General features: G+C 37.0%; 2 protein-coding genes across 3 annotated transcripts in view; one reads left to right on the top strand and one right to left on the bottom strand.

The window, feature by feature from the left end:
• The window catches only part of PACRG (PARK2 co-regulated), a 605,305-nt gene extending 581,632 nt beyond the window's left edge, over positions 1-23,673 (bottom strand). For both annotated transcript variants that reach the window (XM_011999645.1, XM_011999644.1), the window contains exon 1: positions 22,892-23,673. In XM_011999645.1, the coding sequence (XP_011855035.1) occupies positions 22,892-23,047 (156 nt within the window). In that variant the 5' untranslated portion in view covers positions 23,048-23,673. The remainder of the gene's footprint in view (positions 1-22,891) is intronic.
• PARK2 (parkin RBR E3 ubiquitin protein ligase) overlaps positions 23,483-25,383 on the top strand; it is a 1,293,247-nt gene continuing 1,291,346 nt past the window's right edge. Inside the window, exon 1 of the mRNA XM_011999643.1 lies at positions 23,483-23,624. Within this exon, the coding sequence (XP_011855033.1) occupies positions 23,618-23,624 (7 nt within the window). The 5' untranslated portion in view covers positions 23,483-23,617. The remainder of the gene's footprint in view (positions 23,625-25,383) is intronic.

Raw genomic sequence — 25,383 nt, forward strand, 5'->3', positions numbered from 1 at the left:
GAGATACAAATGGCTGACAAGTATATGAAGAAATTTTCAGCATCACTAATCATGTGGAAAATGCATATTAAAAACAAAAGGAGATACCACCTTACGTTTGTTAGAATGGCTTGAATCAGAAAATGAAAGAAAACAAATGCTGGGGAAGATGTAGAGAAAAAGGAGCTCTTACATATTGATGGGGGAAATGTAAATTAGCATTGCCATTATGAGAAATGGTATGAAGATTCTGCCATAAACTAAAAACAGAACTACCATATGACCCAGTAATCCCACTTCTGAGTATACATCATAAGGAACTGAAATCAATATGTCAAAGAGATCTCTGCACTCCCACGTTCATAGCAGCATGATTCACTGTAGTAGTCTATTTTCACAGTGCTATAAAGAACTACCTGCGACTGGGTAATTTATAAAGAAAAGAGGTTTAATTAACTCACACTTCTGCATGGCTGGGAAGGCCTCAGGAAAATTACAAACATGGCAGAAGGCGAAGGGGAAGCAAGGCATGTCTTACATGGTGGCAGGAAAGAGAGAGAGAAAGCGAAAAAAGCCACACACCTTTAAGCCATCAGATCTTGTGAGAACTCACTCACTATTGTGAGAACAGCAATGGGGTAATGATCCAATCATCTCCCATGATGGAATCATCTCCCACTAGGTTCTTCCTGTGACATATGGAGATTGCAATTCGAGGTGAGATTCGGGTAGGGACACAGAGCCAAACCATATTATTCACAATAGTCAAGATATGGAATCAACCTAAGTGTGGATAAATGGATAAAAAATTGTTATATAAATTCAATGTAATACTATTCAGCCTTAAAAAAGGGCAAAATGCTGTTATTTGCAACAACATGGATGAATATGGAGGACACTACGCTACATGAAATTATCAGGGCACAGAAAGAAAAATACCACATGGTCTTACTCATGAACTGTCTCTTATACACATCTAGATGTGTATAAGAGACAGCCTGTGGGCAGACCACACTGCTGGAATGTTCACCCTGGACCTGAGGTGGGGTGGGGGTGGGGAGGGACTGTCTCTTATACACATCTAGATGTGTATAAGAGACAGCTATCGCCCAGGCTGGAGTGCAGTGGCCGGATCTCAGCTCACTGCAAGCTCCACCTCCTGGGTTTAGGCCATTCTCCTGCCTCAGCCTCCCGAGTAGCTGGGACTACAGGCACCGCCACCTCACCCGGCTAGTTTTTTAGATTTTTTAGTAGAGATGGGGTTTCACCACCTTAGCCAGGATGGTCTCGATCTCCTGACCTCGTGATCCGCCCGTCTCGGCCTCCCAAAGTGGACACCATCTTAAAGAGTTTCCAATAATTTTACTCTATTAGTTGCAGATGGAAAATATAAGTACAAATGCCTAGTCTAGCTTTCAAAATATGATTTTATCATCCTGTAGTCAGGTCAAATCAATGATCATCAGAAATAATCTGTTGATTTTTCAAGCCTTAGGAATACATGGTCTAACTTATGATCCTAGAATAATTTTAATGAGTAAAATGATAGTGTGAATGTTTGAGAAGTAATTTTTCCAAATGCTATAAAAATTTTTATTGGTTCATTATTCCAGTTTAATGTGCTATCATTCAAATTTTCAAAATTCACAGACTAAATGGCATATATGCATCTAGGTTGGCAAGAAAGCTAGCAGTTGGCCTAAGGCTGAAATCAATTTATGGTTTCTTATAAAATGTGAAAGATTCCTAAGGTATCTTTGAAAGAAAATAAGTGAAGACCAACATAAATTTAAGTTTTATGTACAAGGAACAAATGAGTATCAACAAATGAAGTAAAATGTTAAGGTACTATCATAGTTTATAAGGAGAAACTCTAAACATCAGTACACACTGGGTAATTGACAATGGAGAAAGTGAATGCAAATGTAAATGTATATAAGTGGAAAAATTATGGAGATTTGCTTTTCATAATCTGATGACATTTCAATAAAGCTTCTATAGAAACTATATATTTAATAGCATATATAAATAAATGGTGAATGTTCCCTAATATGAAAGTATTACTATATTCAGTGATATAGTTTACACTCACTAAACTAAGAAATACGTTTCCTTGGTTGGGCGCGGTGGTGGCTCATGCCTATAATGCCAGCACTTTGGGAGGCCGAGGCGGGCAGATCAACTGAGGTGAGACCAGCCTGGCCAACATGGCAAAACCCCATCTCTACCAAAAATACAAAAATGAGTTGGGCATGGTGGTGCATTCCTGTAGTCCCAGCTACTCAGGGGGCTGAGGCAGGAGAATCCCTTGAACCCAGGAAGTGGAGGCTGCAGTGAGCCGAGATTGCGCCATTGCACTCCAGCCTGGGTGACAGAGCAAGACCCTGTCTCAAAAAAAAAAAAAAAAAAAAAAAAAACTGTGCCCCAGGAGAATGATCTTCATGTAATAAGTAGGATTATACATACTCTGTAATAAGTATAAACTATATCACCGTAAGATCTTTTGAATGTCTCAGGGATGGCAAGGATATTCTTTTCATTGCCATTAATACCTTCATGTGCCAGCAGAGGAAAGGCTGACACGGCGGGGTTTTGATCCTCTCACCTTCCTGACAGTTGGTGCAGCTAGTCCACTTTCAGATATTTAGCCAAGTGAGATAAACATACATCCATACAAACACTTGTACAACAATGTTCAGAATATGTACTTGTTTTTAACAACCATGCATTGGATACAACCCAAGTCAGCAGCAGGTGGTTAAACAAAGTATGCTATATCCATATAAATGGAACCCTTTCCAGCAATAAAAAGGAATAAAGTATTACATACAAATGAATGCATCTCAAAATAATTCTGATGACTAAAAAGATCCATAAAAAATACATTCTGTATGGTTCAATTTATGTAAACTCTAGAAAATGTGAACTCATTGATAGTAAAAGAAAGCAGATCATTGGCTAACTGGAGAAGGGGGAAAGGAGTGAGTGTGAGGGATAAAAAACTGGTGATGAATATATTCATTATCTTGATTGTTGTCATGGCTGAACTTATCACATTCTATAATATATATAGTTTATTGTTGATACCTCAATTAAGCTTTTAAAAAGAGTAGTACTATAAGCATATTAGAGATTTGAAATGATTTCATTATAATATTTAAAATAAAAAAGAGTTAAATGTGGTAGAGGCGAAGGGATGTGAACCAGGGGGAGGGAGTAGGCTGTGGTCAGGGACTGATAGGTTCAGAGAAGCCATTTTCTATACTTTACTTATTAACTATGTGTGTGAATCTCACTGATACTTTAGAAAATAGTTATTGATTTGAGAAGAGACCTTCAAAATTGACAATGGAAAAGTGATGATATGGATTTTCCACTATAAACTGACTACAAGTTTTTTGGTTTCTTTGGTTTTGTTTTGTTTTGTTGAGATGGAGTCTCACTCTGTCGCCCAGGCTGGAGTGCAGTGGCCTGATCTCAGTCACTGCAACCTCTGCCTCCTGGGGTCCAAGCGATTCTCATGCCTCAGCCTCCCAATTAGCTGGGATAACAGGCGTGTGCCACCACCCCTGGTTAATTTTTTTGTGTTTTTATTAGAGACAGGGTTTCACCACGATGGCCAGACTGGTTTCAAACTCCTAACCTCAGGTGATCTGCCTGCCTCGGCCTCCCAAAGTGCTGGAATTACAGGCATGAGCCACAGCCCCGGCCCTGAATACAAGTTCTGACTTGGTTTTCCAATATTTTAATACATTTCAGTAGATTCACTCTAGCCCACTTTCTTTAATGACAAATGCCACTTATCAGTAAGTGATTGACTAGAGTTAGAGAGGTAAGATCTATGATTACAAAACCATAGAGTAAAATTAACAGGTTGAATTAATTATTTTAGAATAGTAAAACTTAAATTGTAATGAAAAGTGCCAACACCGGCACAGCAGTCTGAAAGCATTTTTTAGCCCACTTATCATCTGTACTCCAGAATGTTCTCCCTTCTGTCCAGAAAATATGATGTCAGCCCAGGTGTCTCCTAATGGGAGACTAAGAATTTGAAGGATATTTGTGGATTAAGATGAATCTCTACATTTCCTGAGCCCCTGTCTCTCATTACTAATACTCTTGGCTGGATCTTAGTTTACTTTGGGATCTAGGTTTGGATATATATATATATATGAGCAAGGAGAGCCAGTCTGAGTTCCAAAACTGAAGAACTTGGAGTCCGATGTTCTAGAGCAAGAAGCATCCAGCATGGGAGAAAGATGTAGGCTGGGAGGCTAGGCCAGTCTCTTTGTTCACATTTTTCTGCCTGCTTATATTCTAGCTGCACTGGCAGCTGATTAGATGGTGCTACCCAGGTTAAGGATGGGTCTGCGTCTCCCAGCCCACTGACTCAAATGTTCATCTCCTTGAGCAATAGACACAACCAGGATCAATACTTTGTGTCCTTCCATCCAATTAGGTGGACACTCAGTATTAAACATCACACCTCCCAACGTTTCTGGTTTCTTTGGTTTCACTAAAACATCATTCTTGTGAATTTGTTGCAATATCAAGTGTTGGTAAGTTTCAAATCAATCAAATTCTACACATAAACAAGAAGGCCAAGAGTGATATAGAGAAAGGTCCTTTTATATATATGCCAAGTTCTTAATTAATTACCCATATCTTGTTTCCTGTAAGTGATGAATACGAAAGAAATGTATAACAGGGGATGGACATTCTCAGTGGAATCACTTTCACACACTAAACTAGGATTAAAAAATTCAGAAATACTTCTTACTGAGCATCTCCTATGTCTACGACACTGTGCAAAGCACCGAGGGGAGGGGAGACCAAGACACTGGCTACTTATGCTTCATTCTTTGTATGTAAGTTATACTTGATGAACTCCTAAAACATTTTCATATTTACTCCTAATAGTGACGGAAGATAATTTTGTGTGAATGTGTGTACCATCTAGTGAAATCATCAGCAAATATAACATTTCCTCAAGAAATTTCGATGGGAAATAAACCATAAACACAGGCATCCATTCTTACTGTTTAAAGTTACTAATACTTACTTTATACAATTGTTACTGTTCTGCATCTATAATCACTGCATCACATAAAATTCTAAACATATTTAAATATGATACTGTGTTATATTCAAATAATTTTTGTGCTCAAGTGAAAATATTTAACACTGTGTCATTTTACTCAATTTTAAAATAATGTTACAGTTTTATCACGCAAAATAACTTTAAAATATAAATTGCAGGACACAGAAAATTTGGTAAAGGATTTACTGCTTATCTCTGGGACTATTTATTCATAGCTACTTTAATTTAGAATAGACAACCTGTGAAATATATTTCTCTGTAGATTTTCTTCTAAGCAAAAACCACAAAAGTAAGGTAGTTAGCCATCATCTATCTTGTATTTATTATTTTATTTGGCATTTATTACATAATCATATTTTTATAGTATTACTTTCTCTAATCTATGCTACATCAATGGCTAACTTGAACTGGTTTAGGAAGATAATTCTAAAATATCAATTATTATTTATACAACATAATTGTTATGTATGATATGATCAGTTCACATTTTTTTTTCCAAAATGACAGTAACTTTGGAAAAGAAGCAAATTCATGAATAATAGTATCTTAAATTTGTGTTTTGGCTATGATTCTTCTATATATACAAAAACTTAAACATAAATCTCTCCCTCAGCAGAACACTTCTTCACTACCACAGGCTGACTGACTACCTCACACAGGCTGGAAAGTTTCAGTTGTTGGACCTCAAGTATTAAATCTCAGTGTCTCTTGCCTTATTTTCTAGGTCCTACAAAATCAGCAGTCATCCTAGTTATTAAACCTTGATGTGCCTTTCACCAATATAAGACCACTGTCTGGTCAAGTATGTGTCCTTACAACCCCCCCAATGTCACACACAGATTTTTATTTTATTTTTCTTTTAAAGTTCCAGGATACATGTGCAGAACAAGCAGGTTTGTTATATAGGCATACGTGTGCCATGGTGGTTTGCTGCACCTATCAATGCATCATCTAGATTTTAAGCCCCACCTGCATTCGTTGCTTGTCCTGATGTTCTCCTTCCTCTTGCCCCACATCCCCCAACAGGCCCCTGTGTGTGATGTTCCCCTCCCTGTGTCCATGTGTTCTCATTGTTCAACTCCCACTTATGAATGAGAACATGCGGTGTTTGGTTTTCTGTTTCTGTGTGGGTTTGCTGAGGATGATGCTTCTAGCTTCATCTGTGTCCTTGCAAAGGACACAATCTCATTCCTCTTTATGGCTATTCCATGGTGTATATGTGGCACATGGATTTTTAAGTCAATTCTTACTAAGGAAGCAGAAGCAAAATGATATACATCTTCCTGAATCTTTTTTAAAAATTTCATTTTAAGGACATTAAATATGAAAGTTATCCATTGAATGTATAAATATATATTTTTCAGAAAATAAATAACATAGACAAAGCCTAGAATTCTGGGCCCAAGAGTAAGTATAAATAAATATTGTTGCCTATTGTCAGGTCATTTTCAGAGCTCCTAAAACATGAACTTGCTAGATTCTGTGATATGGTTAAAAAAAGACCAAAAAAATACATTTTGATGACATTTTCTCCATTGTTTTCTGATTATTGTTTATAACTTGTTTTCTTTTGCATTTTCTACTTACTGATCAAAATCACAAAAGCCATAAACATTACATGGTATCATTTGATTTTTAGTAGTAAGTCATGTTTTTAAAATCTTTAAACAATTTTTTATGGACCTCTAAATAGGGATACAGAAAATAAACAGAAGGGAATACCAAAACTTATGTACCTATTTCAAATATGCCTAAGACTGACCAAATTCTTACCATACACAACTTATATTGATTACATAGTAACACTTTTATTTTTCTTTAAGAGATGGGGTCTTGCTCTGTCACTCAGACTGGAGTGCAGTGATGATCACAGCTCACTGCAGCCTCAGTCTCCTGTGCTCAAGCAATCCTCCAACCTCAGCCTTCCAAGAAGCTAGGATTACAGCTACGTGCCACAACGCCCAGCTTATTTAAAATTTTTTTTTTAGTAGGGGGTCTGGCTATGTTGCCCAGGCTGGTTTTGAACTCTAGCTTCAGGCCTCCCAAACCTTAGCCTCCCAACCTTAGCTTCCAACCTTAGCCTCTCAAAGTGCTGGGACTATAGACGTGAGTCACCACACCCAGCCGGGAATAATATGTTTATATAGATGTCTCTGATATCTTTCGCACTGAAACAGATGATCTGCATTTAAGGATCTAGAATAACAATAGACAAAAAAAGCCTTTTTTTTCAAGTTTTCATAGGAACATTTCTAGAAAAAGATCCTATTCTAGACCAAACCTCTAATAAACTTCAAGCAGCTTAGACTGTAGAAACCAAATTACATAACCCTCAAGCAACACATGTATTTTTAAAAATCGTAATCAAACCATAATCAGAAAGCCCCGACTAACAGGAAAAATAATTCCTCATAAATAACAACCACATAAAAGAGGGAAGCAAAAATACAATTACATATCTTTTAAATAACAAGAATAATAATTTCTATTACAAATAAAAGTATTTCAAAAGAGAAATGTCTAGAATAGGCAAATTTCTAGAGATAATATCTTAATAGTTTCCTAGATCTGGGACCAAAAAGCCATTTGGTGGATGATAATTAAGGGTTTTTTTCCTTAGAATAATCAAAATGCTTCAAAATTGACTGTGGTGATATACGTGCAACTCTGTGAATACACTAAAAGTCATTGTGTGTTACACTGTAACTGAGTGAATTATGTGGATATATGAATTATATTTCAATAAAACTGCTAAAAAGAGGCATTAAATAAAGAATTCAAAAACTCAGTAAAAAAAGTTTAATAATGGAAAGCAAAAGAAAAAATATGGTAGAGTAGAAATAAGAAATCCATTATCAAAACTAGAAGAATTGGTACGTCAGTTCAGGAGACAGCATACAAAGAACACCAAAGCATAAATAAATCCAATCAAGGAAAAAAATTAATAAATTAGCAATAAGAATATATTGGTCATACTAAAATTTAAAATATAATATATGTATGATATGACTCAAATTTTACAAAGAAAAAAGGCATGCAGAGATGTGGGAATAATTTAAGAGTGATTAATGCTAAAAAATGAGATTTGAGATTTATTTTTTGTCCTTTTATGTATTTTCTTAAGACTCTACATAAGAACTTTTCTCTTTTACAGTGAAGATAATTGTTTAAAATTACCCACAATATTAAAAGAAAAACATGAACTCAAATAACTCAATAGCAAAAGAACAAATTTTTTAAAAGTGGGCAAAGGGACTGAATAGACATTTCTCCAAATAAGATATCCAGATGCCCAGCAGATCTATGAAAAAATGCTCAATATCACTAATCATCAGTGCACTGTAATTTAAAAGCACAGTGAGATATTTACACTTGTTAGAATTGTTATCATCAAAAGGACAAAAGATAACGAGTGTTTGTGGGGATGTGGAAAAATGGAACCCTTGCAGATTGTTGGCAGGAAAGCAAAATGGTGCAGCTGCTATAAAAAACAGTACGGAGGTCCCTCAAAAAATTCAAATATATGTGTGTGTATATATATATATATATATATGAATGAATATCTGAAAAGGAAATGAAATCAGTATTCAAAGAGATAGCTTCACTCTCATGTTTGTCGCAGCATTATTCACAAGAGCCAAGGTATGGAAACAACCTGAGCATCCACCAATGGATGAATAGAAGAAGAAAGTGTGGTAGATATAGACAATGGAATACTATTTAGCCTTAAAAGAAGGACTAAGATTACTACAAGAGTATTGTAATGCAAAGAGCCAGTGCTTGAGGCAATGAGAAAACAAAAAAATCCTGTCATTTATGACACTATGACGAACCTGGAGAATATTTATGCATGTGAAATAAGCCAGACACAGAAAGACAAATATCACACAATCTCACTTACATATTGTATTAGTCCATTCTCCTATTGCTAATAAAGACATACCCGAGACTGGGTAATTTATAAAGAAAAAGAGGTTCAATGGACTCACAGTTCCACATGGCTGAGGAGGCCTCACAATCATGGTGGAAAGCGAAAGGTACGTCTCACATGGCAGCAACCAGGAGAAATGAGAGCCAAATGAAAGGGGAAACTCCTTATAAAACCATCAGATATTGTGAGACTTATTCACTACCATGAGAATAGTATGAGGGAAACCAACCCCCATGATTCAATTATCTCCTGCTGGGTCCCTCCCACAACACATGGGAATTGTGAAGCTACAATTCAAGATGAGATTTGGATGAGGACACAGCCAAACCATATCCTATATGGAATCTAAAAAAGCTGGACTCATAGAAGCAAAGAGTAGAAGGGTGCTTACCAGAAGCTGGGAGATGGGAGAGTTGGATGATATTAGTGATAGGACATAAAATTTTAGTTAAATAGGAGAAATAAATTCAAGACATCTATTGTACAACATGGTGACTATTGTTAATCACAATGTATTGCATTCTAGAAAATCACTGAGAGCAGATTTAATTGTTCTCACCACAAATAAATTAGTATGTAAAAAATTATTAAAATCCAATAAATTTTTTGTAGAATGCAAATGTGGTACACACATTTAATTTTCTTTTCAAAGGAAAGTTTTTTATTTATTTTAGTTTATAGAAATATTGTTTCATTCTGGCAGCCAAGAACTCCAAGAGATAGGTCCTTCTTCCAGTCTCGACAGATGAACCAAACATAGCAATCTCATCTCTTACCTGATACTATTTGTGTTCCCCAAAATTCATGTGTTGAAGCTCCAATCCCTAATGTGACAGTATTTTAAGATGGGGCTTTGGGGGCTAGTAATTAGAGTTAGAATAAGTCTTGATTATGGGGCCTTTGGGCCAGGATTAGTAGCTCTACAAGAAAGAGACAGAGAGAGAGAGAAAGAGAAAGAGAGAGAGAAAGAGAGACTCTCTTCACAAGCATGTATGGAGGAAAGCCATGTGAGGACACAGCAAGGTGGTGACTATCTGCAAGCACGGAAGAGAGCCCTCACCAAAATGGCGGCACCTTGAACCAAAATGGTGGCACCTTGACCTTGAACTTCCCAGTCTCCAGAATCATGAGAAGTAAATGTTTAAGCCACCTAGTCTATGGCTTATGTGTTACGACAGCCCCAGCCGACTAAGACACTACCCTAGCAATAACACCTGGTCTTGAAGACACTAACTACCCTAGCAATAATACACAGTCTTGAAGTGACTACCCTAGCAATAGCACCTGGTCTTGGAATGCTATGATAAAAGCACCTTGTGGTGGAATACTAGGAAGGACTTTGCTGCCTGGTAAATCAGAGACACCAATAATCTATGCTTGTTTTTTTAAGCTAAATACATCATGATTAAATAATGTAAAAGAATGTAAGGATAATTCAGCATTAGAATATATGTATTCACATAATTAACATTAACAGATTGAAGAGGAACAAACCTTATAATCATCTCAACAGATGCAGCAAGTGTCTGATAAAATTCAATACTACTTTCAATTAAGAAAAACACCCTTAGCAAATTAAGAACATAAAAAATTGATATGGCTGGGCATGGTGGCTCATGCATGTAATCCCAGTACTTTGGGAGGCCAAGGAGGGCAGATCATGAGGTCAGGAGATTCAGACCATCCTGGCTAACATAGTGAAACTCCATTTCTACTAAAAATACAAAAAATAGCTGGGTGTGGTGGCGCACGCCTGTAGTCCCAGCTACTCAGGAGGCTGAGGCAGGAGAATCACTTGAACCCAGGGGGTGGAGGTTGTAGTGAGCTGAGATCATGCCATTGCACTCCAGCCTGGGCAGCTGAGCACGACTCTGTCTCAAAAAAAAAAAAAAAAAGATGGATATTGTCCCACAAATTGCACCTTCAATACAATTCTAGTTAAAATCTCCAAAGAAATTTTCATGAAACTTGACAGCTTATTCTAAAATTCCTATAGATGGTAAGATACCAACAATGTCAAAGAGGATATAAACAAATTGGGGGAACTCATCTCACTAAATACAAAATTTGTAAACCTACAACAACAAAGGCAGTTTGATACAGAAAAATAGTCTCATAATACAGAGTACTCAGTTACTATTCATAGATGGTACTGGCTTGGTGGCTCTCCATATGGAAAAGATGAAATGAAAGTCTTACCTCCCATCTTAAAAGTAAATTAGCAGTTAAATAATTAACAATGTATAGGTGGACATTATAAGAATAAAACACAGAGAAGAAAGCTTACAATATCAGGATCAAAAAAAATTTTTTTGAAACTAGGCAAAAAAAAATTTTTTTTTTTTTTGAGACGGAGTCTCGCTCTGTCACCAGGCTGGAGTACAGTGGCACGATCTTGGCTCACTGCAATCTCTGTCTCCCAGGTTCAAGCAATTCCCCTGCCTCAGCCTCCCGAGTAGCTAGGACTACAGGCACCTGCCACCAGGCCCGGCTAATTTATTGTATTTTAGTAGAGACAAGGTTTCACCATGTTGACCAGGATGGTCTCGATCTCCTGACCTCGTGATCCACCTGCCTCAGCCTCCCAAAGTGCTGAGATTACAGGCGTGAGCAACCGCGCCCGGCCAACAAAAATTTTTTTAAAACCCCAAAACCATAAAGGAAGAATGTGACAAATATAAATACCTGAAGTTAAATTTAAAATTTATGTATTAAAAAGATGTAAAAATAAGTATAAAGACAAGTTACAAATTGCAAGAAAATATGTACTTCCCATATCCGGAACACATCTATACCTAGAGTATGTTAAGTACAGCTCTATGTCAATAACAAAAGGACTGACAATATAACAGAAAAAATGGGTAAAGGCTATGAATATGCACACTACAGAGGAAGAAATCTACATGATAAAAAAAATCTATTAAAAGAAAACATGATCACTAGTAATCAGAGAAATGCCAAATTAAAACAAGATATTATTTCATATACTTCAGATTGCTACAATTTTAGTCTGATACCATCAAATTATGATCTGGGAAACAAGCATTTGGAAACAAGAATTCTCATTAGCTGCGTCACAATATAAATATTTATGTATTACTTTGAAGAGAAATTTGACAAACTCTATTAAAGTTGAAGTTTTACCTCATTTTTCAGCAATTCCAAATCTGGTGAACTTTGGCCTTCATGCACAAGGACTCCTACGTGAGGACGTTATGCTCCTGCAGTGTAGAAATCTAATAGACCCTCAGTATGAAAATGAACTAAACAGTTGGTTTATTCACACAACGAAATATGATACAGCAGATAAACAAATTTGCTCTTAACAGGACATGCATTCCTGGAGAACCACCATTCAACAAAATGGCTAACTAGAAATAACGAAGTGCATGGGGAAATGTATAGGGAAAATAATGTTTCAAAAGCTCTATACATATATGCAACTTTGTAACCAGAGCATTTAACAATCATTCTAATTAAAATTAACTACCACAGTTAAAATATTAAATTCCTGACCTTTAGATATGAAATATTGGAGTATATACAGTACAGTGCTATGTCTTTTGAAAAAAATGATAGAAAGAGACACTGTAAGGATCTACAAAGATTGGGCTTGCCTCACATTAGGTGCTTCCAAGAGCAAGTGCACAAATAGAACTAGCAAGAGGAACCCATAGTGAACAGTTATAATCTATGACACTATGACTCTGTGTCAGGCTGCATTTAGCTGTGTTAGTATAATTTGTATCCAGTTGCTGTTACTTTGTGGCACAAAATACTAACAAGATGGGGAAAGTCACATCTGAATGTCCTACTTATACTGACAGCATTTTGCTATTAATGAACTGAATAAGACCTGAAGGCATTACAGAAACCTGCACTATAACCAAATAGCTCAGATGAAAAAGTAACCTGAAGAACAGTTCTTGAATTTCAATTATCTCTATATCTCTGTATCTATCTATCTATAGGATATATGAATACATATATATTCATTATGCATATTTAGGAATAATGTATACAAACTTCAGGATCCTGCTTGCCTCTGGGAATGAAAGGACAGAGTACAAATTAAGCTATAGCTCTCTTGGTGAGGTTTTTTTTTTTTTTTTACTTATAAGAATATAACGTTATTATTTAAAATATTGTTTATTAAATCTAGATGGTGAATAGATACTTCTTTTTCTATTTCTACATTTATTTGTATATTTAAATTTTTCAAAATGTAGAAGAACATGATTAAAATAAAATACATGCAATTCAGTGAAAACATTTGATTAAAAAGAGGATTAGTGAGATGGCTGGGTATAAAATAAATATAAAAATACTTATTAGGAAAACGTACACCTATGAGCATGGAATGATAAATTATATTACTATAAGTGAAGACAGTGTTATATGATGATCACTATTTGCAAGTGAGTTATATGATCATTTCCATCTCAAAATGATGTTCGACTTTACATCTTATTAAAGGGTCATTTGGAAGATTAAACCGGTAAAATGTTAAAATTTAAAGTAAACACTCTGGGAATTAGCAGGATAAATTAGCCTCACCAATTTCTAAAACATATTACCAAGTTGTGGTTTAATTACCACAATTATCAAAACAGTGGACATTGGTTAAAAATTCCTCTCAAATATCTCTATTACGTAGAATTATGAAACACACAACAAGAAAAAGAACACACAAAGCAATGGCGAATAAAACATTACATAGTAAATGTCTTTGGAAAAATTGAGTAGCCATCTAGAAAACAGTTTTCTCAGATCTTCCCCATCATACTGTGTGCCCAAATGTTCCCAACCCCTAATTAAAGACTAATTAAATCAACCCCAGAACGCTTAGAAGAATTAAATGGGAATCTTTCAAGTGATTACAATTTGCAATCTGAGAACTACAGTCTTAGATGTTTGCAACCCCCTCATTTGTATCATGAATAGGTTTCAGAGGTGCTGAGATCCTGACCCTCAATACTGGCAGGTGGAGCCGTAGACAGCAGGCTAGTCCGGGAAGTCAAAAGTCCCTTAGGGAGGCCACAAGAGGAGCTAAAATAGGCACATTCAAGCACAGCAAGTGGCAGTATTAATAAAACCTTGATAGGAGTTTTAAGATTGATAAGATCTCTGACCCAGTACATTTACTTCAGAAATTGTATTTTAAGGAAACACTGTAAAATACAGAAAAAACTTTTTTATATAAAGACACTCATTTTAACATTATGTATACACTAATAGCAAAAAGTTGAAAACAACCTAAGTGAAAGACTAAGTAAATTATGACAAATTTAAAGGATAGAATTTTATGAAGTCTTTTAAATGCTTATGAGTTTTCAATAACATGTGAAATATTAGCATATTAGAAGGAATCCATAAAATTCCATATAAAGTATTATAATTATACACATTGCAATCTATACAAACACATAGGTAGGTATATATACTCTATATACTCTCGAAAAATAGATGCAATCTAAATAATTTTAAAGATGTATATAATGAATAGAATTTACAACATAATTATTTTTGGCAAAAAAAAAAAAAAAAAAAAAACAAAATATGTCTAAAGGGTCAATTCCTTCACATCCATATCCCTTATTTATCTAAAAAAAAAAAAAAAAAAAAAGGAGAAAATAAGATTGAAAACCAAACTAGTTGGAGCCTGGTCTCTCTTAGCCTTTGCACACTCCCCTAGGTCCTTCTCAACTGTTATATTTCACCAAACATGATTCCCTTCAGGAAACTTTCCTGGACTCAGACCCTTTCAGGTCATCCAACTCTGTGTTTTTATCATATTACACATTTTCTCCCTGCCAACTTATAAAAACAGCAGCTATCTTGCTCCCGTCATGAAATGAACTGAGAACAATGACTAAAATACGTACAATCTACACATTCCTGTGAGCACTGTAAATTCCATTTCTAGATCAAATTGGACCACCGAAAGCCTATGTACATGTACTACAGCAATTTAATATCATGCAAAATCCAATTTGCCAAGATACATTTTAATAACATGTACTTAGCCCTCACTGAAATCTTCTGTGGATGATATTTTCACTGCATTTCTTGCAAAACATAAAAATGTAGACATGGTGTGTGGCATGTATTTAAAATGTGACATGACCAATTTCTCAGAGAGTTCAGTGTACACAAGCTTCAGTTCCCTATAGTGATTGACGGGATTCTCCTTTTGTGATAGTGAGATGTGTATAATGTTCCTCTTTCAGCAACAGATGCCAAAAAGCTCAGAATTAAATTTGAACATCCATTGATAAATATACTGACCCTTATGAATGACAAAATTGATGCTTCTTTCCTTGAGCCCAAAGTTTCTACTTTAATTACATTTTAATTTATTATTTCACTGTTGTTTATTCTATTTCATTTCCAATCGCTCCAATTTATTTTCTAAGTCATGTGTCCTAATGTATATGTATTTCACTGAGAGCTAGTTGAAACTGATTGAGGAACACATTATGAAGAAGTACACAAATATGTTCAAGGTAATCATTTTCTTCACAAAGTATGTAACTTTAAAAAGACAGCAACAAAAGCCACTATGGAGAATGGAAAGGAAACTCACAGAGTGGGTAGCTGTAGTTGCAATACATAGAATACTAGACAAATGCCTCATATCATTTAGAATATAGATGGACAAAAGCACTACAAATAAATAAACCAAATCAAGCCAAGAGAAAAACAGTCAGAAGTCTTAAAAAGACACTTCCGTAAGCAGCATATCCAAATGGACAATAAATATATGAAGAAGTCGTTAACTTCATTAGTCACAATATAATTAATATTAAAATAATATGGATATAACATTACATACCTACTGGAATACTTAAAATGCAAAATAAAGAAAATATTAATTATTGGTGATATTGTAACGCAAACAGCACTCTCAAACAGCGCTGGAAAGAGTTTAAACTTGAAAAGTCAATTGGGAAAACAGTTTTAGTTTAGTTACTAAGCCAAACATGCATGACTTAGGGTCCAGCAATTCCACTCCCAGAAATACGTCCTTGGTCATGCGTAGATACGTTCTCCAAAAAAAGTGTAAGAGTTTTCCTAGTAGTGCTGTTTGTGACAGTTCTAAATTGGATGTCACACAAATACCCATCAAGAAAGCGATGGATAAATAAATCACAGTATATCCGAGAAAATACTAGACAGGAATAAACATGAAGGATTTCTCTACAACTATAGTTGTATGCAAGAATGTGGGTGAATCTCACCAACAGAATGTTGATGAAAGAAACTGGACACGAACCAATTGTATACTTTATGATTCCATGCATTGAAGTACAAAACCAGGTGAAACTAGTCTGTTGGCCAAAGTCGGAAGAAGGTTAGCATGTGGGTATGTTGGGCAGTGACCAGAAAGAGACAGACGGGGTTTTGTGGCATTGACAATATTTCTGGATTTGGGTGTTGGTTGCATCAGTGTGTTCGGTTTGATGTTCACCAAGTGATGCACTCACAATATGTGAGAGAACTGTTGAAAGAAAAACCTTGAAATCTAGGTTCCAGTCCTTGCTCTATCCTTTAATAAGTATCTCTAAACAACCACAAAATATTAAATTGTTTGAGATTTCTACATTAAGTGGAAAAACACAGTCTACCGTGCCTTTTCATAAGATTGGTTTTAAAATCCAAATGGAATGAAGATGACTAGCCTTATTATATAGGAAAGAATAAATATATGACATTAAGTAATCAATTATTAATAAAGTTACTTGAAATAATAAAAACACAGCACTGACATATTATTTAAATTGGATAGGAATTCCTAAATTTAGTAGGAAGATATTTGACATAATTTAAGTATATAAAGGGTTATGTAACAATTATCTGGCCATTTAGGGAAAGTAAGTCAAAATTTGTACCTTCCAAAACCGAACTGACTTAAGGCGAAGCAAACTTTCAAAATAAAAAATTAAAAGTAAAACAGAATCAAGGAAAAAAAGACTCAATTTTTTCTCATCATCTTAGACAGGAAAAAGCTTTTCTAAGCCAAACCACTTTAACTTCTTTCAATGAACATGTATAACTAATACTGCATAAAACAGTTGCAAATTATTCTCATTTCTAGATTTAATATCTATATAACATCACTGGCATTTTCTTTGAAGCCACTAATTTGAAGATGATTGTCTAACTGTAGTATAAAATATGGTCATTCATTAATTCAACTGATCAAAATAAGATAAATAGCAGCTACTATGTGCCATACACTTTTCTTGAGGTGAGGATGCAGCAATAGGTGAAATAAACAAGCTTCCTCTCCTTCTGGGACTTACTCTCTGGTGGAAGAAAACACAGGCTCAACTAAATTAATATTAGAGGGAAAAATATAAAACAGGGAAGGGAGATGGGAGTGCTGGAGCTGGGATGGAGGGGATTGTTAAGGGTCTGAAATTTAAAATAGAGTGGTCAGGAAGGGGCTCACTAAACAGCTAATTGTTAAACAGAAATTTGAAGCATCAAGAGCTGATGACACACAGGGTGAAATACATTTCAGGCAGAGGAAACAGGAAGGGCAAAGGCATGGCACCAAATGAGTTCCTGAGGCAGGGCCAACAGATTTGCATAAAGCAGCAAGGGAAGGCAGATCACACAGAACCTTCCCAGTATGGGAACCTTAGCTTTTACTCTGAGTGAGGCAGGGAGCCACCTGAGGGGTTGAGGTGAAGAATGCCATGATTCGGCCTTCTCGAGTTTTAAAGGGAGCTTGTGGGCTCCGCAATTAGAGGGGATGGTTTAAAAAAATTCAGAATAGAGACAAATAACAATTATAACAAGAAAGTGGGAGAATATGAGATAAGAAGAAAGGGTAGAATTGCTTTCCTTCATTCATCAAATATTTATTGAATACACTGTTAGGTTCTGGTTAAGATTAAAAAATGACTTAGATGTGGATACTGCCCTCACAGAGAATTTACGTAAGGAGATAAAACATGAGCAGAAATGACCATAATATAAAGTAGAACACAATGAATAAAGGATAACTTTCTATGTGGGTGACAGGAAGGGAGAACGAAAGAAGTCTTCTTAAAGCAGCTGGCATTTTGCTGGCCATAAAAATATAAGCTTCTTGACAGCATGTGTTCTGTCTTTTGCTGACTGCTAAATTCCTAGCATTTAAAACAGTGCTTTGCACATAGTCTGTGATCAACAGATATGTGTTACCTGACGAATGAATTTGTATATGCAGATATACAAGAATGAATTTGTATATGCAGATATGTAGGGAGAAGGGTGTTCGAGCAAAGGGAACAACATAAACAGAAACACAAAAATAAAGAATCGGATTTACTTCTTGGGTTCAGATTGACTGAAGTAAACGAGAACAGTGGGAGATGAAATTTAAAAACGTAGAATGGGATTAGATCACAGAAGATCTTGCTGGCCCTGGGGAAGTATCATGCCTTTTTTCTATAAGAATTGGGAAGCTCCAAAAGCTCTGAATAGTGATAGGAGCAGAACATTGTACTGGAAAGATTAGTGTAATTGTACCGATAATTGATTGAGGGAGTTAACCAGTTGATGGGTGGATGATATTGTACAAACCTAGACAAAAGGTGATGAGGGCCCCCATTAGTTTATCGCCACTTGGTCCCTTCATCATTAGTACTTCTCTACCAGAGACATCTGTTTATTTGTATTGTAATTATTTTACTTGTCTCTCTCCTTTTCTTCACCAATAATGTAGCACATTTAGCACTGGAGTTAGACACTTCTAATTATCCCCCAATATCCCTTGGCTACAGTCATAAAACATTGCAAGTTTGAGCTGGACACAGAGCTACCAGTTAAAGACTACATGTCGCAGCCTCTCTTGCAACTAGTTGTGGCCATAAGACTAGGTTTTGGCAGGATTTGAGCAGGAGTGAGGATTGCTGTTTCTGGGACATGCCTTCATAATGAAGCTGTTTGCTCTTCAGTTCTTCTTGCCTCATTCTTGCAGATTGCTCCATACCCATTTTTCTCTCCCCTACCTGAAGTAGGTGTTGGAGACGATGCCCTTTTGGAACTACATAGCTTCCTTCATCCCTTTCCTGAGGAGACAGGTATGTGGGCTTGGGTGTTACTTCATGGGTCAAGCTTTCACAGGATTTTGCAAAACGGGAAAATGTAGGTGTATTACTAGGTTCTGGCCAGTTGGATGACAATGAAAGTGGGGTGCTGTGTCCGGGTCATGCCCATAATGGGAAGCTCTCTGCTTCTACTTTCCTCCTTCTTGAGGGCAGGTATTTGACCCTAGTGGTCTTGAGCCCACCTTGTCTCAGGTGTCATTTTACAGGATACAAAGAACAAACATGTTCCTATGCCCCTGCACCCGCCTCACGGGGAAATACTGCCCAACCTCCTGGGATTACCTACAAACTTGAACTTCTATTATGAGAGAAACAACTTCCATCTTAATTAAGCTATTGTTATTTGGTCTCTGTTACAGCAGCCAAATTAATATCTTAATATAGAATGTATAAATATTGATGATTACCACTACATGTTAAATAAGTACATGATTGGACGCACTATACATGTAAAATACAGGTTGAACTATCCCTTATCTGAAATGCTTGGGACCAGAAGTGTTTTGGATTGGTTTTTGTTTTTTGTTCAGATTTGGAATACAGTCGTCCCTCAGTCTCCATGAGGAATTACTTCCAGGACCTCCTGCAGATACCAAAATCTGCAGATGCTCAAGTCCCTGATATAACATGGCATAGTATTTGTATATAACCTACACATTTCCACCCGTATACTTTAAATCATGTCTATATTACTTATAGTATCTAAAACAACATAAACTCTATATAAATAGCTGCTATGCTCTATTGTTTAACAGGGAATAATGACTAAAAAAAAAAAGTCTGTACATGTTCAATACAGATAAAATTTTTGTCCTAAACATTTCAATCCAAGGTTAGTTGAATCCACGGAGGCAGAATCTGTACAAAGAGCGGAGTATATCTGTATTATACACTGGTGGTCATGCCAATTCTGAAAATCTGAAATCCAAAATGCTCGAAAGAGAGTTTTATTTGAGTGTAATGTCAGCACTCAAAAAGTTTTGTATTTTGGACCATTTCAGGTTTCAGACTTTTGGAATAGGAATACTCAACCTTTAATATTAAAAAATATGTATTTATTCCATTCCCCTAAACTTTGAGCATAAAGCATCTATAGTCTATTGAGAAGGAAAGCTGTAATAGAAAGCTTAGGCTAAACTCAACTTCCCTGTCACCATAAACCTGGGTCAATTTTCTAATTTGCTTCACGATAAGCATGTTCAGCACAGAAAGCATCTGACAAGATGAAGACAACAAAATGCTTGGTTAATAGTTTCTGGTCATAGGCTCTATCGCAACCCAAATAAAGCCTTTAAAAGGAAAATGAACTTTGAAATCTTCAAATTGTGTATCTCTTACATCTCTTTATAGGCAAGCACTATAAAAATGTGAATTTGAATATTATTTGATGGCAGGGCTTTTGTGATGCTTGTTTTCTTGTAGAATGCAACAAAAATTTCATGGAAACAAAGTCTACTTTCTATTGAAGAACAATACTTGACATTGAGATTTTAAAAATTTTGCCATTTACATTTATCATTATTTTTCAATAATTTTGCGCTCTCATATCCAGACTGACTGTTTAAATAAGCATTTCTGCTTGCACAGCCCATTTGATGAAACATATTTATGATCAAGTTTATGTACTTGTATCACTATTGCACTCAAAGAAATATCAGGAGTCTCTGTGTAACTCCTTAGGATATATACAATTCTTCATGTTTTAAGTGGAAGAGCATTGGAATGGTGACTTATCTAACTGGAAAAGTGATTTGGAGGGTATTGGCCTTTGAGCATGAGGTCGCAATTAAGAAAAGCTGGAAATTGTCATACATATCCTGAATCGAAATACACCTTCAGAAAGACATGAGGATATTTTGATCTTATAATGCTGAAAAGTCTATACTGCTAAAGATAAAAATGGTGAAATGTAAATATTGGTTATGAAATGGAAAATTTTTATTTCTTGTACCACTGAAGTTATTTTGTATAAACAGTATTGTCTAGCTTTCTTTTATCAAGATTTGAATGTTGTTATTTTGGTTTACCTTGGAGTACTAAGGGCAGGGACTTTGCGCTGCTGATCCCAAATCCCCAGAACTGTGCTTAACAAGTATTGGGTATTAAAAAAAGAGAGAGAGAGAGTTGCTGACTGAATAAGTAGATGAATGGATAAATAATCTTTGCATTTAAGAATTATGATTTCCAATGGCAAGAGAAGTATTGCTAGCACAAGATTTTCCTTTAGAATATAAAAAGATAAGATAATGTATCACAAATAAGTTGTTTATAAAGAAGCCTGCTTCATAATCAATGTGGTTTTTTTAAAGTCATGTAGGCATATTTACTACATCTGGCAATATAGAAACATTAGATTTTGCAGAACTATCTCTTTAGGCATAGGATTATATTAAAGAATTAACATGATACAAGAATTATGAACACAAGTTTAGGAAATAACAGAAAAGAACCCTGACCAGTTAAAAAAAATTGTGATATTAAATTATAACATTAAAAAACACCAAAATTGTAAATATTGTGTAGAAGAAAACTAAATTATTAACTTGAATGGTTATGGTATTGCTGATAAATGCATCATCTTGACTCCTAGGAGAACCAATTTATGTGAAATTCCATGAAAACGAATTAGCTACAACAAGCAGAATTTTAGTCTATTTCCAAGAATTTTAACTACTGTAAATCACCTGACACACTTCCCAATAATTAGGATATCATTTTGCATAACCACATGGGAACCTGGCCTAGAGGTCTATAGGTAATCTGTTTCATTCATGTATTTTAAGTATGTCGTTTAGGAATAAGTTATTAGGTTTACAACATATAAGCAAAGGAAATAATGTGACACTGGAAAACAACATTACTCATTTAACATAATGAATTGCCACATGTAATAACTCAGATCTTCCCAGGGTGTAAATTATATGAATTTGAAAGCTGCATTTATTATTTAATGCCTCATTCCCAGACAGGTGCTTACTCAGTAGCAAAATCTGCCTTAGCATACCAAGTGTAAAGCTATTTAACAAATAGGAAGGTTTAAAAAATATATACTATCATGCAGACAGCTAAAATATTTGTATGTATTTTTAATCTTTTTTTCTCTAATGATACTTAGAATATTTTATTTTTGTTACTACAAATAATGCAGATGAAATATGAATTGTATTAGTAGCAGAGACACATGAGCTAAAGCTTGTATTGTTTAAAGCACATCATCTTAAAAGGCCTGTCAGGAAACAGTGTTCATATTAAGTGGTCTTTCAGTACTCTAACAAGATGACATCATTTTCTAAGAGACAAGTGTTGTTAGAGTAACTGCTAGGATATTCCAAAATTTCTCATTATAGATTATTTAATGAGTTTATGTTCCCAGTTGTATATCAGCTCATGTTAAATTTTGCAAGAGTTTATGATTTCTAAGAGCTCATCTTCTGTAAGGCCCTTTGCTGAGTGGGGTTAGTTAGCAATCAGTAATTAAAGGGGATCTTTTTACCTCGTGTAAATAGCGTAAGAGTAATTTTGGGCGGTTTAGAAACGATGAGTTATCAGGAAGGTGCTTATCAATGGGCAGAGTATATCATTTGCCCAGGATTCTAACAACCTAGCCTGCCCCCCACACACTGTGGGGGACCGTCTGCTACTTGCCAAGTAATTGCCATTTTTGGCAAAGACCACCCAGGACATGGGCTCAGAGTCCATCCTAGGGCTGGCCAACCTCTGTAAATCTCGTGTCCCCTGATACGGAGCGAGTGCATTCAATTCAGGAAGATCACTTACGACTGAGTTTTTCATCATGGCTTTGACTGTGAAGCCCTCAGAAACCAGGGAGTGAGGCTGGTGCACCGGGAGCGGCTGTTGTGCCAGCAGCTTGGTCCTCTTCGGCATCTTGTCTGGGCATTTGTTTAAGCTCAGGGTCTCTTTCTCTGCCACCATCTTCCTAGAAAATGTCTTGTTCTCATAAAAAGTGTAGTAAAAGAATCAGTGGGTTTTACGGATGTGAGCAGGAGGTCGGGAAAAAAATGTCAAAAGGCGCGTTAATGGTAGAAATTCAACCCCTCGTAGTGCCCAGGTTGATCCAGATGTTTGGCAGCTCCTAGGTGAAGGGAGTTTAGGGGAGGGGTGGGGCGGGAAGAGGGCAGGACCGTAGCTAGAGCTGCAACAAGCTTCCAAAGGTAAGCCTCCCGGTTGCTAAGCGACTGGTCAACACTGCGGGCGCATAGCTCCGCCCCCCGGTGACGTACGATTGCTGGGCCTGAAGCCGGAAAGGGAGGCGGCGGTGAGCTGGAGGGCAGGAGGCGTGAGGAGAAACTACGCATTAAAACTACGACTCCCAGCAGGCCCTGGGCCGAGTACCCTCCGCGCGTGCGCATTCCTAGGGCCCGGCGCCGGGGCGGGGAGCCCTGGAAGATTTAACCCAGGAGAGCCGCTGGTGGGAGGCGCGGGCTGGCGCCGGTGCGCGCGTAGGCCCTTTCCTGGCCCGCAGCCGCCACCTGCCCAGTGACCATGATAGGTACGTGGGTACCTGCCAGGTACAGCCTCTGCGCCGCCCTGCGCCCCGGTGTGGCCTCGGCCGACCTGGACCCCAGGTGCCAACTGTCAGTGACGGGGCCAAAGTGCCCATGCCGTCCCCGGCCCGCACCGCCGGGCTCTCCAGCTCAGCGACGCGGGCCCGGGGCCCCAGTGTGTGCGTTCCAAGCCCTCGCCCGCCCGCCCCTGCTCTGAGCGTTCCCGTGAAGACCACCTCACCGGGGACGCCAGGCGGCCCCGCACCCCCGGTCCTCGCTCATGGTCCCCCGGACCGTGTAGGGTCCCGAAGCCTTCGCCCCGCCGCCGCCCCTCGCCCTCGCGGCCCTGGCCAGTTGTCGTGCGGTTCAGGACCCATCGAGACCCACTCTTTGTGGGGCTCTTTCAGGAAACCCCAGCAAAGCATTAAACTCTAATGGAAGGCACCTGGTGAGGGTGGCTGGGCGCCACAGAAACTCCTCCAGATGAATCTAAACTTCTTGCTCCCTCGGATGTTTCCTTTTAAACTTCTCGTTGGAGGGCTGAGGTGAAAGAAAAATTGAGAGTAAATAATAGCCAAGATTACATCTACTGCCTTTTGCAAAATAACTTTGTTTTTTTTTTTTTTTTTTTTTTGGTAAAACACAATGACCGAGGTGCAATTTTGTGAACAAAACTTAGTGGCATCAGAGTTGTTCATGAACACTTGATGTGTAAGATGAGCAAAGGTGCAAAGGTCCTCTTCCAGGGTTGTTGAACCAAAAACTACTTTAGGGGCTGTCCCTAAAAATGAATGGAAATGCACCATATGTTTAGAAGCCAGTGCTATATGGGGTTTCATTATTGTGGAAGTTTCTCCAGGTTGTGTATGGAGGGTTTAGTGAGCTTGTTTAGGGCTAATTCCTGAGGAGCGTCCCTTACAAAACACTTTTGATTGCAGTAAGTACGTTCGAAGTCAGATGTGGTCTGTCCAGAGGTAAGGTGAGAGGTGGATTCATAAAATATATGATCTTTATGCACTGAAAACACGTACTACATCTGTTTTTATTTATGAAGTTATTGTTAAAATGTAAACATTCTGCCCATCAGTGGGAGAATCAAGCCAGCTAACTGGCATTGTCTTTGTCTCTGTGGTAAAACAAGAATGTTGTCCAACCTTTCTTCCCTTTCTAGCATGGTCTGACTTTTGGTGAATGACTTGAAAGTTAACCAAATTATGAAAAAGTTATAATTTTTTGAGTTTTCTTGAGCTCTTTTTAGGTGACATTTACGTAAGATTCACTTGTAAGCACAAGTCTGAACTGAATCAGAAAACCAAGTAGAAGAGATTTTCCAAAATCCGTGCTATCAGTAGTCTACAGGAAGAAAATAGCCTATACCTTATTTTGAAGACAGTTAAATACATTTTATTTTAATTTAACTTAATCTAGTGCACAGATAATTTTAAGAGAAACAAATTTATTGTAAAGCTATATGAAGACAGGCACTTAAGATCTGGGATTAGAGGCGTAAGCCACCATGCCCAGCCTCATTAGCCACATTTCAGTAAACATCTGAATGGCCAGTTTGAGATTTGGGTGTGGTGAACAGTGCTAAAGGTAGGTGAAAGTGAAAACCATTAAAAGGAAGCCTTGGAGTGATGGGTTTTGTGTTTTTGTGACAAAAATTCAGAGCCAGGAAAGACATTATAGATTTTATCCAGTGATCAGTTGGAGATCAAAATGTAAATAGTATGTATCTGGGATTTTCTGTTAAAGGTAAGAGTG

Source organism: Mandrillus leucophaeus, unplaced genomic scaffold (genome assembly GCF_000951045.1).
Source record: "Mandrillus leucophaeus isolate KB7577 unplaced genomic scaffold, Mleu.le_1.0 Scaffold6, whole genome shotgun sequence".
Lineage (NCBI taxonomy): Eukaryota > Metazoa > Chordata > Mammalia > Primates > Cercopithecidae > Mandrillus > Mandrillus leucophaeus.